The sequence below is a fragment of the Xiphophorus couchianus genome, chromosome 1, assembly GCF_001444195.1.
Source record: "Xiphophorus couchianus chromosome 1, X_couchianus-1.0, whole genome shotgun sequence".
Classification (NCBI taxonomy): Eukaryota; Metazoa; Chordata; class Actinopteri; order Cyprinodontiformes; family Poeciliidae; genus Xiphophorus; species Xiphophorus couchianus.
Window position 1 is genome coordinate 10,024,392 of NC_040228.1, and position 19,593 is coordinate 10,043,984.

The following is a 19,593-nucleotide window of genomic DNA, read 5'->3' on the forward strand; positions in this document are numbered from 1 at the left end:
GCCGTGCAGTGGTAAATGATTTGAATGTTCCGTAAGAAATTAAAATAGAAGTAATGCTCAGAGAAATTAGATTTATATTTTTTGTGACACCACAACAAAGAATATGCAATCTTTTCTAAACTATCCCCATATCTGGATTTCATATTTATTAATTTCATTTTTTTAATCATTATTATTTCATATATGTACTTATGTACTTATTTGTCCATTTAATTTATTTTTTTTTACCCAGTTGTTTATGGTGCTCACCCAATTCTAAATACAAAAATAAATCTTTATTGCTTGAGAGGTTTTTTATTTGAGCATTTCAACAATTAAACCATTAGTCAATGCAAATAGGTTGGGAGTCCCACAGTGATTTAAAGACCATTTTCTTGAATTTTACCAAAGCTGTCTCAGTGAGTTTAGCAATTCCCACAAAGTTAGTAATTTTATTGTGGTAATTCACAGCAATGAAATCCAAAACCTATTTCTAAAAAGCCTAACTGCGGATTAGGCCTGAGAGTTAGCCTCAAAGACAGAACGGTTTCTTTTGTAGCAATATTCCATATCTTGCACCTGATCAAATAAATTTGAACTAATAAAATAAATATTGTTTTTCATCCATCTTTACACTTCTGTGTAAGACAGAAAAAAATTGACATTGTTAGACATTCAAGTCCTGATGAGATAACATTTTAACATGGCCAGTTTACCAATTTTAACATGATGTGTAAACACTTTTAAAGTGGGAAAGATTGGCTTCCACTCAAATCTTTAAAAGCCAATATAATTTTAAAGTGTTTGACCAAAAAAAACCCAAAGACAAACAACGACAACAACAAAAACTTACAGACGCCATCCCCCAGTGAACAATGAAAATAGTGAAAAATACACAAGTGAACGAAATCTTATATAACACACAAATATTACCCAATAAACCATAGTCTTAGTGTACCTCTTAAATATTGCTTTATGAGGATACATATCATTGATTTTGGCATAACTTCATGCTTATGTTAAAAGGTTCTGGTCTGATATGTGTCAAAATCTAAATGTCTGTATATTTTGTGAATTCTTGATACTTCTATAATGCATCCACTTAATTTAATGTATTTTTTTATTCTTTGATGCCGACTGTACTTTTTAAAACTGCATTCAATAAGGGTAGTTTTTCTTCTTCTTCTTCTTCTTCTGAGGAAAATCAAAAGCGACACAATGAGCGAAGCGCTGTTTAGGAGCCAAAAGAGCCGGTTCTCTTTGATGAGAACCGGCCAAATGATTCGGATCTCAGAACAGAGACACAATTCACATCCCTGTTCGCAACACTACAAAGGTCCCGTTGCATGTTGGGTACAATATTCCTGAAGCACCGAATGCGCATGCTCAAAAGAAAACTCCATTATTTTTGCTCGGAATTTGTAAGAAAAAAAATATACAGTGGGTAACTGTGAATTGGGGATTACATGGGTCGTTATGTTTTGTCGAAATAGGTTTGAATGCACCGAGAATTAGCAGAAGGGGAGACCAAAGTAAGGATTTTATAACTGTGGAGCGGGAGCGGGACATCCCTCTGTCTTGCTGGGACACTCCAGAAACAAGTAAATTTCACTCTGTTAGCTCCTACAGCTAGCCTTAGCAGGGAGCGTTAGGCGCAGTAAAATGAACCGTTATTGCCCTTTGTTTTTTTCTTAAGCTGGACTGGCTGACTAAATCCTGAGAGCTGATTCACCGCGCCAATGCGTGGTTTGGGTTATGTAATCATCTAAATTTACAATTATTTAATAAAAGTATTAATCGTTTTTTGAAACATACTCTCTCCAGTTCTGTGGCTAACTGGCTAAGTCTTAATTTGAGCCCAAAAAAGAGGCAAGACTTCAAAACTTGGCCAACACACAGCTTGAAGCAAAGAAATGTTGTTCAGCAAATATTGACGTTAGCGGACAAATGCCTGTAAGTAAGTGTAATATAATGTCCAAATTATTCTTGTTTTTGTTGTGAGGCAGTTTTGTAAGCGGGTCAGTTCATGTATCCGTAGCTAAGACGCAGGAGTTACGCATCGGGAGTGTTTTGTGCTCCTGACAGCTGTCACGACAACAGAAGTGGATTTAGCCTGTTAGCTTAGCCGTTAGCTTACACGCTAGCTGCCGTGCATTTACTGCAATATTACAAATTTATATATAGTTATAGTGCGAATTTAGGTAAAGTTTAGTCTTCGTGCCAGGTTTTGTCTTATCGTTCAAGTTTGTTGTTGGTAAGGCAAATGTTCACACTGTAGGCAACCATTCAATAAACTAAGGGCCTAGCAAAACACGCCCTCATACTTCAAAATAGCCACAGCTCGCTCTAAACTTGTACAATAAGTTCAGTAAAATAGATTTAATAATTTTTCAGCCATGGCTGGACAAGGAAATATTTACTGCACCATTTACTTTGCCCCCTCCCCCTGCCTGATTACATAATCTACCTCCACCTTTTTTTTGCAGGCTCTTCTTCTTCCTCTAAGACCCAAAGACTCTCATGTGAGTTGAACAGATTGATTTGTTGGAAACAACCCAGAAGTTAAGGATCAGCCTCACAGTGGTGGAAATTCCAGTTGTTTTGGACAAGTCAGGTTTTACGGGCAGAGTGAGTGCTTCTCACCCACCAGCATGTACATTGGACAACGGATATCTTAGCCAAAATAGACCCTGGCTTCCCGAAGATGACAAGGTATTGAGCATCTTATTATTTTATTCTTTATTTGTCTTGCAGTTTTTAATAGATAGTTTACTGTCATTTGTGTGATATCGATATTTTCTTTGGTGTGGCCACACCCACTAAATAGGGAACACACTGGGTTCTACTCAGTCTAGACTGTTTTTAAGAAAGACTGTACTTCTTGAAAAACAATAAGCAAATAATTAAATGTTGGAAGCTTTTGTTTTGGTGTGTGGAAATGTCTAACTGATAAAAAAAACCCCACAGAATTGCGCATACTTTTGCGCTGTTTGTATTTACAAACAGCACAAACTGGGCATGGTCAGGGACGAGACTCTTGAGATATTTTAGCCTTGTGTAAAAATAACACGGTTGCACTTAATTAAAATAATGCAGAACATATTCTAAGTTCTTTCTTTAAAACTGAAAAGCAACACACAGCTTCTAAAATGTCACTATACATTTTAATATGATTATCTATTGGCATAGGACACAGAAGAAACATGCAATATGTAAAGGTTTTCTTGTAAATGTGCTTATTGGACAGAACATTACACTTCCTTGCTGTTCCGCTCCTTATTTGCTGGTTAATTAGGCCGCTTGGCTAGCCGGTCTGCAGTTGAATGCTTAACAGACTTGCAGCTTGTAGAGTACTAGCTGTAGTTTTGAAAGTGTTATCCTTCTCATCCGAAGTCTGCTAGCTGTCTTTCAGCCAGCAGTGCACAGCAACAGCTGGGGAGGGGCATCACTGGGTTTGAACTATGCTCTTTACAGATGGACAAAATCTGTTCATTTTGACATTTCAGTGGTGTTGAAATCATAACAATTTCTAACCTTAGTTTACCTTTAACCTATGCCTGCTTACAATTCAGTTGATCCAGGGTTTTTGTGTCAAGGAGCTAGTTTAATATTTTCAAGAATAATCACATTGTAACTTCATTGTATGTTCTTGAAACTTTGTATTACAGCCTTTCCATTTAATTTAGTTCTGATTTTCATTTGACTCTTATGAACCATGAAAAATTAGTTCCACAGATGCACCAAGATGGCTCGATGTTACTTCCTGTTTGTAGATATTACTAATTGGAGCCACAAAACAAAATTTCAGAGTTGTAGAAGGCAGAAAATGACTTTTGTTGTTTCAGGAAGCACAACATTTTGAACTGACTGCTATGAATAGACGTTTGGTCGACACAAGAAATGCTGCAGTAGACTGCTTGATTTTGTGCTCTTAAAAGTTGTGTGTGAAATGAAAGTAGTGAAAAGACTTGTACCTTTAGCTTGTACATACTGTGTTTATTTTGGGAATGTGGCTGAAATGTATTTACCTGTACCTGTGCGTATGAAATAACGCCATACGAATATAATATTTAACATAGTTCAGCCATGGCGTAATTTTTAATGGCTGTAAAACATCAAAATGAGTTTGAACTGACTCTTTAAACCGAATTGTTTAATTTAAAACAATTCACTCTTGCTTAACTAGTAGCTGGTTCTGAAGGCCAGTTACTTCAGAACTGGCCTAAAATGTTGTGAAGTAAAAGTGAAATACAAGAATAAGAAAATGAATCTGTCAAAAAAAAAATTAAACTCAGGTGACTTTAAATTGACAAATTTCTAGCAATGTTTTTAGTTTGCGGTAATTAGATTTCTAGACATTTAAAATTTCATCCGTTTAAACTGCCATTCGTCTTAACGGCTTGCGGTAACTCTTTGCTGCTTTTACAAGGTGCTGGCAGGACGCAGCTACAAAATGATGGGAGGTAGTGAGATCGCCAGCAGAGACAAGGATGCGGTCCACGTTGCTGCAATACATGTCCCCATTGGCTGGCTTCGGAGAGCGGAGAGAGGGCAGGTGACCTATGTCAGGTGCGTTGGGTCATTTGAAGACATGTAGAACAGAAGAGTATGCTTATTTATTGATGGAATGCAACATCTTTGAGACGCTGCTAATAGACTCTGGAAATCTGTACTGTATGAACTTTAAGCAGTTAGCTTGCAATGTCATTGATTTGTATGTCATTTATTCTGAAAAATTATCTTTTGTTTCTTATTGTAAGCTGGGGGGAATTTGAATGGTTGAAGTTTTACAAAAGAAACCATGTATCAATGTTTCTGTTACTTTCTCCAGTTTCTTTTAACCCACATTCCTAAATTAACAACGGTTTTCATTGTGTTTCTGAATCCTTGAACAGGCCTAAATCTGTTTCTGTTTCTCATTCATTAAGTTAATAATCAAACACAATAAATTTTATTGGCATTTTAGGTTCCACATTACCATGACTGTGTCCCATACTGACTCACCGATGACACTCAGACGTGGCTCAGTCTGTCACTCCTGTGTGTTTTATGACAGTGGTTGGTTTTTCTGCCTGCAGGGTAGTCTGCTCCAGCGTGGCGTTGGCCAGGTTTCACAAAACTGCTGTAATGCTCTAAAACACTTCAATTAAAAATCTAAGAACTCTTCTGTAAACCTGCATCTTGCCTCTTCTGAGGACATTTTTATAGAAGGAAATTAGCGTAGCAGGCCAATGCTAGCTTCCCTCACTTTTGTAGTGACTCTTGTGATTTGACTTGCAAAACGTACTCCTGTGTTTTCAGGTAATTATCGTTAGCTAAACTTACCAAAAGATGTTTCTTTTCCTTCATACATTTTATCACTAAAATAAATATGACCAGAAGTTTTTTTTGGAAAATGTGGTGGATACTCTGGAAGAGTCAACAAATTCCTTGATGTTGCCTGTTTTGAAGCTGATTTCTTCCTTTTTTTCTGCTTTGCAGCTTTTACAAGAAAAAAGACGAAAATGGCAAAGTTAACTTAACCTCATTTACATTGATTCTGGAATCGCGTTGAGTCTAAAATTGAAATAAGGCTAAAAGAAAACTCTTCAGCACAAGTCAGTCTCTCGTTGACTACTAACATTCTTTGCCTTCCTCGCTGTAGTCCCAGTGGCACCACCCTGTCCACACTGGATGAGGTCAAAGCCTACCTGCTGACTGATGGCACCTGCAAATGTGGTCTGGAGTGCCCACTCATCATTCATAAGGTAGAACTATTATTTTAGAGTCAGTTTAATGCATTCAATGCAAGAAGGTTTGGCAATTTTTCTGGTCTTTTGGCCTTTCGAATGTTACAAAATGATTTTTGATTCTCTGCGGTCATCTCTGAGGGTGTATTTAAAATACCAAGACATTTATATCTACATATAAAGCAAAAGAACCACAAAGACCTTTTTAATTTTCTTCCAATTTATCTGACTAGTGCAAAAAAAAATAAAAATGTTCCTGAGCAGGAATGAAAAATGCCTGCTATACTTCCCTCAGCTGTGATTATATTCCATGCATGATGTTTGTCTTTAACTTATTAATCATTTCATCCTCCTTTTAACTTGTGTCATGCAGGTTTTCAACTTCAGTGTGGGCGTGAAAGTGGAACAGAACAGTCAGCCGTCATGTAAAGCAGAGCAGGACATGACCAAATTGTGCAATCACCGCAGGAAAGTGGTGGCGATGGCTGCTCTGTGTCGGAGTATGCAGGCCTCACAGCTTCCATTCACCAACTTTCATCATCCAGGTAAACTTTAAAGCCCTAGAACGTCACACCTGGGACAAGCTGCTATTTTAAGGAGACAGACAAACCTACTAAGTTTTGACTCGCAGGGACAGATGTTTTTTTCTGTATAAAAAAACAAAACAAGCTACAATTGTTTTCCTTCCAATAGAATTCCTTAGAATTAAAAAAGCTAACAAAACTTTGAAGGATTGTAGGAAAGGTATAGGAGTACAAATATAAAAACTTCCCCCATGTGTCATTATATCTGAAATGTGAATTCAGGGAATGACTCTTCCAGTGATGTAGCGCTTTTGATAATGCATACCTCTTATGGACACCAACTAACAGATTCTTGTCTTGGAATTGATCTGTTTAGAAACGAGAGACTCATGGTCCTTCGCTGTCTGAATGATCTTTTCCTTTTAGAAATGAGACCATATCAAGGGTCAAGCTAGACAGCTTTTCTAGTGATCAGACTCATCACTGAGAACGCTGAAGTCTTGTTCATGTTTGACATTAAAATTTAAACTGTGTGTTTTTTGTCAGATGTGACTCGAGGGGACAGTGGGGATCCAAAAAAGGAACATTCAGAGCGCAAAGAGGACGAGCGTGGACTTTTTTATTCAAAACACAATCCAGTACCAACTCGGGGGCACAACAACCTTCACCCAAACCCTTCCCCCAGCCCCAAATCCTCCCATCACTTCATCTACCCTTACAATGGTTCCTCCCCTGTGCCGAATACAGGCACAAACTGTCATCACCCCCTAGATGCTTTTAGAAGACATCATCATCATCCTCCTCTCCCAGCAGCCTCCACTGCTTCCACTAGCTCTTCGTTTCCACCTCACAGCCCTGCCCAGAGGTCACCCCACACACCCACGCCTCAAAACACCAGTCAAGGTCAAATAACACCCAAAACCCCTGACACCCCTAGCTCTCCCTGGTTAGGTCACCTGTCATCGCCTCCTCCCTCTTCCCCTATGACTCTTGGAGGAGTGAGAGGAGGACAGACTCATTACCCTTTAACTCCCCTTTCTCCATCTAACTCCTTCTCTCCCTCGGTGCACCCCATGGGTTTGCCTTCTCAACAGCGATCCCGCCACCCGTCTGCCTCTCCTTCCTCTGCGTCCGAGCATGGAGGAGGTTCCACGCCGGCCGAAGGAGGAGGAGGACTGATGGGAAATAACTTACCCAACAGGAGGAAGTCTGCCTCTTCCTCTCCGCACTCCCCAGTCCCCTGCGGATCCCCTCTTCCCAGCCCCCACTTCCCCAAGTACAAGCTGGAAGACATCTTGGAGCAGTTTAAGAACTCAGGCAACAGCAGCACTAACAACCACCACATCCTGAACCCCACTAACTCTTCTTTACCCACCAACCAAAGCACCAGTCACCCACATGCCGTTTCCTCAAAGCCCACCAAGGGCACCGTGACTCCGGCCGACAGTGCGAGACCAAAAGGTTTCGGTTTGAGTCAGTCGGCGCCCTCTAACTTGTCTCTGGGGCCGCTGCTGAATCACCACTATAGCCATCAGGGCAAGCTGCCACACCCAGTTTCGTTCCCCGCCAGTACCCTGCTCTCCGCAGCGGCCAAGGCTCAGCTGGCCAACCAGATCACCCAGGGCTCAAACGCATCCAGCAGCGCAGGGAACTTGCACTCCACTCTGGATGTGTTGAAAGAGGCCCAACAGCAACAAAAGGTAACAAACAGCACTTTACATAACAGCATCGCTTCCTCTTCCATCGCTTCTGCTAGGCTTCCTCATCCCTCCCTTGCAGCAGCTTCTGCTGTTCTCTTTCCCCCGTCCCAAACTCTAGCCCAGTCCCTCGTGTCCTCCTCGCCCCACCCACCCCCGACAGCAGAACGGGGCGCGGCGCACAGGAAGAGGCGGCGGCGATCCCCCACAGTCGTCGGCGCGCTGAGAGACATGCTGCCACTCGCCAACGGAGTCCGAAAAGCGGCAGCCGACGAGGCCGCATCTGCTACGGTTATCAACCTTTCCTCTTCTTCCACATCCTTCCCCTCCTCCTCCTTCTCACACTCCTACTCTACCTCAGTTGTGCAAAATCAGAGTACAGTCACATTGGAAAACCATCATCCCAGCCTCCCCAGACTCTCCACTCCTCCGGGACATCTGTCCACGTCTCCTCTGCCAAACGAGACTCGGAGTTTCACTACAGCCCCCACACCCATGCCTCTTAGCATAGACCCCCCAACCCAACCGCTGTCCGCTTTGTTACACCTGCTCAGCGTTCAGAACGCGCAGGCTACTGCGTCACACTCGGCCTCAGCTCCGTCTAGACCTGCCGAAGGTGGTGGACACACTAATGAACCGAACTTGAGGCAATCCCCACCTTCTACTTCTTCTAATGCCAGAACACAACAGAGTCGACCCGTATGCCAAACAGATGACACTAATCTTTTACCCCTAGTGCAGCAGCCCCTTTCTTCCCCTTCCCCCTCCTCTTCTGTCACATTACAGTCCCACTCTCCTCCACAGTCAACTATATCGACTCCTCTCCAAAGAGGCTCTCCTTGTAAGTCAAATGAAGTTTTTCAGAGCAACTCTGACCCGTCTCAGCGAACTACTTCCTCTCTCGCCGACACGGATCAGCCGTCTGACAACTACATTCACACGTCAGACTCGCTTTCCCAGGCGTCTTCGTACACGGCCTCTCCTCGGAGAGCTGTCGCCGTGGAGACCGGGAGCAGCAGCCCACTAACATCAGTGAACCTGAATCAGGCAGAAGGCAAAGCTTCTGCAGGAGTACCCTCTTCTCCGAAGCCTCTGGATCTCAGTAACCACGTCCTGGCTCTTTTCTCTGCATCCTCCACTGTGACTCAGGAGGAGGGGGATTCCTCCAACCACGCCGCCGAAGATGATGCGTCTTCCACAGAAAACCCTGCAGCAGGTAACGTTATATATTCAATCTGCGTGTTTTTCATATAGTACGCATTGTTAAAGTGTTAATGTTCCTTGAAATTTTACATTTTGTGTATTTTGGAGGATTTTATGGGATGGAGCAACAACGTTGCGCATAAGTGTGAAGTGGACACAAAACGATAAATGTTGTAATAGATTGTCTGGACTTTGACTGGGCCACTCTAAAACTTTATTGTGCTTTGATCTAAACCTTTGATTATACCTGTAGTTGTTTGTCTAGGAGTGTCCTGCTGGGAGAAGAGCCTCCTCCCTAATCGCAAATATTTTGCAGCCTCTAACAGGTTTTCTTCCAGTTTTGCGACGTGTCCATCTAGTTCCACATCAACTTAAACCAGTTTAAATGTTTGTGATGAAGAAAAGTCTCCCCTCAGCATTATTCTACCACAGCCATTTTTTACTGTGGTGTTTTCCCAACACACGTAGCATTTTACATGTGCAGCAGATCAGAAAGTTTTCTCTTGGCCTCATCTGACACTGTCTATTCCTTTTATCCAGAAAGCCAAGATTAAAATGCACAACTAATAGTTATATTGTCAATAAATTTGCTCATCTGAGCCTTAGATCATTGCTCTCTAGACCTGCACAAAATATTGAACCATTGTCGTAATATCAGCCAGTTAGTATGCTTGATATATTTGACCAGGCTTTTAGATGGTCTTATCACATGAAATCCCAATAAAATACATTGAATATTGTTTGCTGCAAAATTTCAGTGTTTGAATACTTTTTCAAGACACTGTAAATAAACTTGCAATGTATAGTGAATAACAATGTTCAGCAGTTTGCAGTAATTATAAAATGTAAACGTATATGTTGTTTCTCATCCTTATATTATTTAGCAGCGGTATCGGTTCGCTAAAAGTTCAATACTATTTTCAGTGGCATTTTTGTCAATGCTGCTGTCTTGACGCTGTTTAAAATGTTTCATTCTCTGTGCACTGCAAAAACACAAAATCTTACCAAGTATATTTGCTCCAGTTTCTAATGCAAATATCCTGGTACGCTTGAAATAAGAGAAAACTAACTTACAAGTAACTTCTCAGCAAGATATAGGAGCTTGTTTTAAGCCAATAGTTCCTTAATTTTGATGAAAAGGTTCTAGTTCCATTGGCAAATTATTTCTCTGAAAACATGGGGAAATATCTTGTGATAAGTGAAATAATCTGCCAATGGAACAAGCACTTTTTCATCAAAATTAAGAAAAAACTGACTTAAAACAAGCTCATATTTTTTGCTGAAAAGTTATTTGTAAGTAAATTTTGTCTTACTAAAATATTTGCACTAGAAACTAAACCAAAAACTACTTGGTCTAGTTTCTTGGTAAAAATGTTGTTTTTGCAGTGTAAGATGTCTTTAAAATTCCTCTTCTTGTTTTTTAACTCAATCTGAATAAAAGTTAATACTTTTGGGGGGGGGTTTCTCCACAGTACAAGTGGAACATGAACATTTAGATCCAAAGACGCCTCCAGCCTCCACCAGCCCCACCTTCAGTGTCACTGCGCCCCACGAGGGGAGTCACAGTCCCGCTAGCTCGACCGGTGTGGGAGAGACCGCGGCTCCGTTAGCGCTGGCGGAAGCTTTTCCCTTCATGAACCAGGAGCAGCTGCTTCAGCTGCTGTCATCCACAGGAGGTTTACCGTCGATCTTGGATTCCACAGTCCTGGCATCATTGCCCTTAGGGGGGCTCTGGCTGGGAGGGCAACATGCGCAGTTACCTCCCGCCTCTGTTACGCCACAGCCACCACTGAACCTCGCAGAGCCGCACCAACCAGAGCAGCCGCATTTACTAGTGCAGGAAACGCAGCAACAAAACCAAGAGCAGAAGCAGCAGCAGGTTAACAACAACCCTTTGTTTCCTTTGCTGCCCCTGTTGAGTAACGGGCACGGGGAGCTGCCGCTGAACCTTCTGGGCCTGCTGAACCCGCTCGCTGCCTCGGCGCCGTCTGCAGGACAGGAAGCGGACCTAACAGAGAGATCAAGTCTTCAAGCCCTGCTCATGGCCTCTGTTCTGGTCGGGCAGCAGCCCACCTCCTTGTTGCCTCTGTCGGTGCTGGGTCACCTGAACCAGATCAGCTTGGAGGTTCCGATTCAGCACTCCCAACAGATCCCCGGCACGCTGGAGGGGCTCAGCCTCGATAAGACCTCTGGCCTCCTCGATCTGACCTCAGGCCTCTTAGACATAACCCACGGCCTTCTTCCTCTTACCACCGGAGCGGAGAATCCAATCCAAGCTCTGCAGTCTCTGCTCCTTCCTGCCGCTCTTCCTCCACCCCCTGCAGCCTTCCTGCCCCTTGGCCCCGCTCTGCTCACAGCTGCCCTGAGCTCTGCTGAGCTCCACTCTCCTCCCAACACCCAGTTAGCTCCTGCACAGCAAACCCAACATGCCCAGCCTCAGGTAGGCTCCGACCTCCTGCTACCTCTTTCTACTCTGCTCATTCTCAATTAGGGCTGCAACTAACCTTTATTTTAGAATTTGAATTTATTGTTTGACACCATACACATACAATGTGATTAAAGTCAGCTCCAACAGTACAAACAATGTAGGAAATATATACAATATAAACATAAATATGGTGATATTTACAATATTAAATCAGGTAAATGCATATATACATTCACATATACATATACATTCAGTTACTGATAAATCCAGTGATTATTCTGATTCATCGGATCAAAAAATGGCACATTCTGAAGATCTCTTATTTAACCACTTGAGCCTTTTTTTAATATTAGAAAACCTTTTTAAATACAAAAACAAATATTGTCTAAAATGCAATAACTGAATCTGAACCGGGTGAAACTAATGGTATGCCTAACTATATACAGTACATATTAAGGTTTTGGCTTAATCACTGCTCTGAATATGTTGTTTTTTAGCATATGGCCTGTTTTAGAGTCTGTATACTCCAGCTAGAAATTCATTGATTACTAAATTTTTTGACCATTATTTCAATAATCGATTCATCATGATTAATCCGACTAATTGTTTCAGCCCTATTCTCATTAACCTTCAAAATCCTGGGATTTTATTTACTTAACTGCTCTGTTGTAGTTCCTGTTTGTTTAAAATTGGAAATCTTAGTATCTGGTTTATTTCCTTAAGATTTTAGTAAAAAAAAAATAAGATGAGTTTTGTTATAATTTCTTGATTCCAAGAGATGTAAATGAAGATATTTTAAGATTAATTTTCAGCGTTAAACCGTTTGTGGGATGTTTATACAAACAATGCTGGTGAATCAAAGTAAAACAGAAATCAAGTATCGTATGAAATATAGTAACTTCAGGCACCACCTTTTTGTCTAAATAGTAAAAAAAAAAAACTATTTAAATATTGCATTTTCAGATCTGATTTAACTTCTGGTACCGTTTTATAATTGCCACATCTGTTCTAAAATGTTAGTCATCAGTGATCAAAAACAGAAATTATATGTTTTTGCCTAATCAATTAGGATGGAAGTTGTTGGAATTTATTATAGAATCGTCTTAATAAAAATCTAACTTTATGGATTTTCAATCTTTTGATAGTTGTCTTTTTTTCTAAAGATGTTGAAAGTGTACCTTGTTCTGTACGATGCTCTGCTATGCAGGTACCCACTGATACAGCTGTTGACACCCTCATCCCAGTCTCTCTCCAAGGCAAAGATAATTCTCTCCTCCAACAATTACTTCCCACTTTGCTTAACCCGTCTATGTTAGGTGAGTTGGTGTCTAACCTCCGAAATGCTCTTTTTTATTTTATTTGATGTTTAAGTTTAGAACATTAAGCATTTAGCTAGTTTTTTCAGCAACTTGTGAGCAACCCAGTGCCTTTGTGTCTCTTTAGGAGACGTTCCCGGGATCGCCGGGCTCCAGAACATGGTCGGCCTCGGAGCGGGTTCCATTCTTCTGTCCCCAGTTCAAGCTTCTGCTTTGGGTTTGCTGCAGAGCCCTGATGGAGGAATCAACTTACTCAATAACATCCAGGTAGGTTATTGCTGTTATTTAGACTTCTGACATTGGGTGTTTTTGTTTTGTCAGCGTATCGCTGCTTGTGTTGCAGCATTGCTCTTGTTTATGACACTGAAACCAGACGTTTTGCTACACATGCATAAAAATATAAACACATGACGGTGAACCGACAGACTTTAGAGCAAGTCATGATTTCTTGACTTAGAAAATGCAGAAGGATAAATTGCATAGAATTGGTAAATTAGACTTGTATGTAATTATGATATAGTGGCAGCTAAACATTGCACTTGTGGTTGAGGTAAAGTTTTAATAAATCTGGCAAAGTGATAACTTGTACCTGGTATCACTGCTGACTGAATATATCGAAAACAGATGTAGCCTCTAAGATTGAGAAGGAAAGTTTTTCCCAGGTTTGGTTGAATCTTCAGTTCCGCAGCCAAACTTTGTTAGCATTATGCAAACAGCAGTCTATGTATGCATGCCGTCGAGAATGTGGATCCTCTTCTTAATTGTGAGATTATTCAACGGGGAAATCATTCTCTGTAATGGTTGGCAACCTATCTACCTCTACTGCTTCTCTTACCTCTGGAGTCCCACAAGGAACCATCCTTGGTCCCTTAGTTTTTTTTCTCTCTACTTGCTGCTACTTGGATCAAACGCAACCTGTCCTTTCACTGTTATACAGAGAACATGCAAATATACCTGCTAGTAAATAGCAACAGCAATTAAACTCTTACTACTTTGCTTGCCTGTATTTCAGATACTTAGCAGTAGTTGGCTCACATTTTTCTATATTTAAACAAGGACAAAATTTAATGTACACTGTTTGAGAAGAGTGAAGTAGCTGGCCTGCAGGCTGACATCAGTGCCAAAATTCAGCTTGAAAGCCCAAAGATCAAACCAGGCAATCTTGCAGTACTTTGTTCTGCCTTCCTGTTACCTACTGAAAGTCTCGCTCTTTCCCACAGCCTAAACTAACGCCAGACATGTCTCAGTATGTCATAGAAAATGTTTGTTTTTTTTTAAGTATCTTTGTCTCTATTTTGTCCAGTGTTTTGAAGACCTTATTAATACTGAATAACACAAAAATTAACTAGCAGCATCCACACTGAAGAGTATTGTTCTCTGCAAGGCTTGGTAGCCTTTAGTATGTTGCCTTTACTGACTAAAAAAGAAAAAAAGATTTCTGAGTTCCCGAGTGGACACTCTTTAGCGCCTCTCAAGCCACATATCGACTTTCTCTCTTCTTCTTCTTTGGCTGTTAACCATGTCGTTTGTTTCCTGTCCAGCTGAACCTTGCGCCTCCCTCAGACGGGGAGAAACCCGGCTCTTTGCAGGAAACCCAAAGACCAGCCTCACACGAAGGTTTACCGGCCAGCGAAATTGCTCCTGAAGTATCTCCATGTCCTGTTTCGGCTCTGGGTCCTCCTCCTGCTCAAGAATCCCCTCCGCCCGCTCAGAGGGGGTCGGAGGGCAGGTCCGTCATTGACCCTTACACCTCTTTCATGGACACCATTTATACCTCTTTTCTTCAAGTGAGTGCTAAAGAACAGGAAGACGGGGCTCAACTGGGGCCGTCAGACCCTACTTCACCCTTCTGTGCCTTACCGCCGGTTTCTTTCCCCCTGGAGCACCAGAGCTCGTCCACTAATGCCCCCACTCTGCCCCAGGCGAGCGCCCCCATCTCCCTGAGCCCACGGCGAGCTTGCTCGCTCCGCAACCCGGACTTATCACGACTCAGCCTGGAAGCTGCCGCTCATTCTCCGGCCCAGGGGACGCCCAAGCCAACAGAGGACGGGCCTACGTCCCCGCTACAGAGGAAGCCAGTCATAGAGGGACACACCCACCTAGAGCCACCTTTGCACCCCATATACTTGGAGGAGGCTAAGACGGACTGTACTGGTCCAGCAGCAGCAGTTTGTCCATTCGTGGAAATGGGCGTGGACAGGCAGGGACAACATCCCCACGCGGGATACCTCAGTCCCAGAGACGGACGCAGTGAGAGGACCAGCAAAGAGACAACGGAGACATTGCTGCTCACTGGACAGGGAATGGTAAGCGGTCATGTCTTCTGCCTTAAGACCGAATTTATGTTCTGGTTCTGAATTATTTACTTCTGAGCCTCTGAAAATATTTTTTATATGGACTTTAAAAAAGGTGGTAGAGATATTGTGATTAAATAGAATTGCCACCAAGATATAAATTCATGATAATGTTGTAATCTTAATCCGCGGTTCTGCTCCAAGGATCAAGCAGGGGCTGCCGGTGGAGCCAGACGAGGAAGGAAAAGAAAACAAACGTAAGTTCATCTTGGACATTCTCTGGACACTTTGCTGCTTTAATTTAAATATTTGGAGTAAGTCTTGCTCTCAGTAAGTTTTAACTGTTGCGTTTCTTACTTCGATAGGCTTCAGAACGTGTTAGAAGATTTCAGAGACATGGATGCTACAGCACTAGAGGAAACCAAGGCTACAGTAAGACACACCTGCCCCTCTAAGGCTGTTTATCAGAACAACCATGTTTTTTTAGAAGTTGTATGTCATTGTTAAGTAAGACTCTTTCCAACATGTCTTATTTAAATGTCTTTTATTCCTATAGAAAGCAGAATTAACCAATTAGGTGTTTATATAATTTAGTGCAGAGAGTATCTTCCACATGTTGCTTTTCCACCTTCCCCTCATTGAAATGTCAAATGATCCCACTAAAGTTCGCATAATAATATAAAGTTTACGATTTTATTGAGTCCCTTGACTTTGCAGCAACTTGAGGAAATCTACAGTAAATAGAAATTCTTCTTTTTAAATATCCTTCATGCTGTTTGAGCTGTTCAATGCATCCTAAAAACCTTAAAGGAAATGACATTCCTTCCCACGAGGAGCGCATTTAAATTTCTGTAAACACTCCTGTAAATAATTTAAAAGTCCCCACAGTTAGAGTCCATAAATCATGTTTTATGTACACAGCAATTAGGTTGAGTTTTGATTTAAAAAGTGTAAATACCATTGGAAAAAAAAGACTTGTTGACTTTCATTGTTGAGAAAATGTTTGCTGTTTAGATGAATGCGGGTCCAGTCTGGCTAAGTAGATTGGACTTAGCCAGACTAAGTCCAATCTACTTAGCCAAAATAATCTGAAAATAATCCAGACCTGGAGCACGAACATCAGAGTTCCCTGTAATATTTGTCCTTTTTTAACCCATTGTTAAATGACATCCTTCCTCATTTGAGTTCTTCTTCTCCTTTGCTTCCTTGTGTCCTTTCTTTGTGTTTTTTTTTAACATGTGAAGGACTGAGAACTTTGGATAACAGAGTTTGGAGAAACTGCATTTTTATTTATTTATTTTTTAAAAGAATGATGTGTCGTCACTCGGGAACAATTTGTTACGTGAAGAGTTGAACGTTGCTCTTACATGAGGCTTTCTCCCGTTGCAGGCGGCGCTCCTGAAACCCGACAGGTCTGTGCGTGGCAGGCGGAGACGAGGTACCAGATCTCAGAGGCAGTGACTAGTGGAAGAAGACATTCAGCAGTAAAACGGTGTCCAGGCGCCTCCCGACACACCCCATCCATCTCTCTGCTGTCGTCTCTACTGCTTCGAGCATTTTAGTGGGAGGGGAGACAAAACAAAACAAAACAAAAAAAAAAAAACAACTGCACTAACGGGATGCTGTCGTCGGGTCAACTTGAGTGTGGAAACCACTATTTAAAATAACACATAGGAGAAAGATATAGTCAGATTAATTTATTTTTTAAAACTGTGTGGGAGAGAGGGGGAGATTTTTGTGGATAGTTTTTTCACTAGATTTTCTCTTAAGTCATAAAACAACGTCTGGACTTTGTGATCAGAGACCTTTCAACTAGGTTGGCGTTATATCAATGAAAAACAAACGAGTACTGTTTTCTTCTCATCAGTGTGTTACTATGAGTCAGGATAAAGCCCGTCTACTTGAATGATGTTCTGTGTTGAAAGTGTGTCTCCACGTGTGTGTGGGTGTGTATGCGTGGATTTTTGTCTTTTTGTGTGCTTGAGCGCGTGCTGTTGCTGAGCCCCAATTGTGTTTGTCAAAAATTTGTTTTGGTATCAGTATAGAAGAACCAGTCTCTCATAGCTGTTGTGTTTTTAAAGCCGGTAGTTGTATTTGAGAGAACATCTTTTTAAAGGTTTGAAGGAAGTGCTGAGAAGCAGTGAGAATGAAATGAATCTCTTTCCTCTTGAACTCAGATTTGACGTTGCTAAGGAAATGGTTTGGTTTGGGTTTCTTTGGCTGTTTACATCAACCACAAAAAAAATACATAACCGTTCATTAGCTAGAACTGTTTATTACTTGTAAGAATTGCTCATAATTAATTGAGACACAATTTAGCATTTTTTTGTACACTATTCTAAATCTTTGTTTTTAGTTACTAAGCCTGGGTCTCTGTAACTTCCTTCTGAAATGACTGAATTTGTGAGGTTTTTGTAGATCCACAACAAATCTTGAACAGTTCATGATACTTGAGGTGCATTATGTGACTTCTTGGCGACTCTAGTTACATTTCACGTATTATTAAAATGACATGTAGCTACGGTGCGATGGAGAGTATTTCAAAGGCCAGCTCCCATCCACGCATTGCAGATCTAAACATTTGCACAAACTTTGAGGTTGTGGAAAGTACTGTATGTCTTTTTAAAATTGGAGAAGTGGCTTGCAAGGATAACGAGACGGAGCGTGATGGTGTCCGTGAGTGTGTGTAACTGTTGAGTCTGTGTGTGTTACTGTGGACTTGGAGTGATGCGTTTATCCTCGCTGTGTTTCCTCATATCACTCTCTGAGCTCTCCTCCACTCACTGCCCTGCCCCAGGAGTTTTGGCATCTCTGTCTGTATTTAAAAAATATATATATATAAAAAGAAAAGTGAAAAGAAAAGCAGATTATGCAATTTCTATACTTGGACATTTTGTACATATGTACAGTTAATGTGTTTGATTTTATATTGTCAGAGAAACACCAGAGAAAACAATTGTGAATTTTCTTGGAATTGTAATTATTTTTCTCATTCTACCCCTTTTGCTTTCAATACCTATGTTTAAAAAAAAAAAGACGATTAAATTGTGGACTGTAGCGTTCTTTTTTTATATGGGAGTCATTTTTTTATTTAATATTAAACTATTTACACAAAAAATGTTTTGCTTTTGTTTATTTCTGTTACTGATGAGTGCCATAAATTCGAGAGCCGTTTTCCTTTTGAGTCAGATTGTGAAAGCTATGATTGGAACAAATGTCTTAATGTAGATTGATAAATATTAACTTTAGAAGATTTCAATATCGGTTGTATTATCGGTGTTAACTGTAGGTAAATAATGCATTCATAAATCAGAATTCTTCTTACAGTACATTGCTGTGTTATCTACAGTACAGACCAAAAGTTTGGAAACAACTGTGTGTCCAAACTTTTGGTCTGTACTGTATATCTCTTTCATTTTTGCATTTGTCATGCGTCTCCAAAAACCTTAAGAAATTCTTGAGGCTTTTATTTAGTAGACCAGACCAATCATGAAATGGAGGAATACATGCTTTCTCCTTCAGATTTTTATCACACTTTTTTTTTTTTTCAAACAAAAATTTTAAATTTGAGTAAAATTTTGGGGGGCTTATAAGACTTTGGAGTTTGCACTACATTTTGCTCAATTTTTTCCTCATTGCTTGCTTTTGCTTTTATGTGACTTGTGGCGAGTTTTTGTTTTGTTTTTTTGTTCCACAAACGACAAATTTATGGAGTATATTACTAGGAGATTTTGCTTACATGAGCTGTGACTCTCTGCAGCTCCTCCAGAGTTACCATGTGCCTCTTTTAGCATCCCTGCTTAAGATCCTCTCTGCCTGGGATGACTTTCTTTGTAATTGTTTCATACTCTTTCTATTTTCAGATGATGGATTACAGCAAAAGGAAAAGTTTGGAATATTGTTGGTTGCAAAACTGCCTGACTTCAATGCACACCACACTTTCCAGATTAATTTTTTTTTTCCCAGTTCACAATTTAGAATAATTTTGTGTTTGTCACATGAAACCCCAAATCTCAAATTATATCAATACTTTTCTGAGGGAGTGCAAGTCCTACATAAGTCAGATGAACCTGAGCCACCACTGGCTCAAAGATTTTTCCAATAATAAATAACCAGGTGCTATTTATTATTTATTACCATTATTCTGCTTCAAAATAAAGTCTTGTACAATTTTACGTTTACCATGACCACGTCCCAAATAAACAATAAACTAACCACGAATAAACAAACATTTCTGGTTTCAAAATGACAGAATTTGGAAATGTTCTAGATGTGTGAATACCTTTTTAAGGCACAGCATATCAGAAAGTCAGTTTATTTTTCTGCCGTATTCACCTGGAGCATTTACTCTTACATACAGGTTATACTTTAGCAAAGAAATCGTTCGTGAAGCAAATCACAACTTGAGAGAAACAGGCTAAGA

General features: G+C 40.7%; 1 protein-coding gene across 3 annotated transcripts; it reads left to right on the forward strand.

The window, feature by feature from the left end:
• Positions 1 to 1,338: 1,338 nt before the first annotated feature.
• Positions 1,339 to 18,207, forward strand: mbd6 (methyl-CpG binding domain protein 6). Of its 3 annotated transcripts, none has more exons than XM_028017079.1 (13): positions 1,339 to 1,580; positions 2,466 to 2,691; positions 4,409 to 4,548; positions 5,624 to 5,726; positions 6,082 to 6,253; positions 6,779 to 9,145; positions 10,605 to 11,572; positions 12,768 to 12,876; positions 13,004 to 13,143; positions 14,418 to 15,182; positions 15,375 to 15,427; positions 15,536 to 15,602; positions 16,560 to 18,207. In XM_028017079.1, exons 3-13 carry the CDS (start codon positions 4,433 to 4,435, stop codon positions 16,629 to 16,631), a joined length of 4,932 nt encoding a protein of 1,643 aa, XP_027872880.1. In that variant the 5' UTR covers positions 1,339 to 1,580; positions 2,466 to 2,691; positions 4,409 to 4,432; the 3' UTR covers positions 16,632 to 18,207. The 3 variants fall into 3 exon arrangements, with proteins under 3 accessions (XP_027872880.1, XP_027872892.1, XP_027872886.1); XM_028017091.1 differs by lacking the exon at positions 1,339 to 1,580 and adding an exon at positions 1,587 to 1,936; XM_028017085.1 differs by lacking the exon at positions 1,339 to 1,580 and adding an exon at positions 1,587 to 1,932.
• The last annotated feature ends 1,386 nt before the right edge of the window (positions 18,208 to 19,593 follow it).

Coding starts and splice junctions, on each gene's coding strand:
- mbd6 (XM_028017079.1), top strand. CDS start 4,433: ATGATGGGAGGTAGTGAGATCGCCAGCAGAGACAAGGATGCGGTCCAC. Junction 13,144..14,417: donor ACTTACTCAATAACATCCAG/GTAGGTTATTGC, acceptor TTTCCTGTCCAG/CTGAACCTTGCGCCTCCCTC. Junction 15,428..15,535: donor GGAAGGAAAAGAAAACAAAC/GTAAGTTCATCT, acceptor TTACTTCGATAG/GCTTCAGAACGTGTTAGAAG.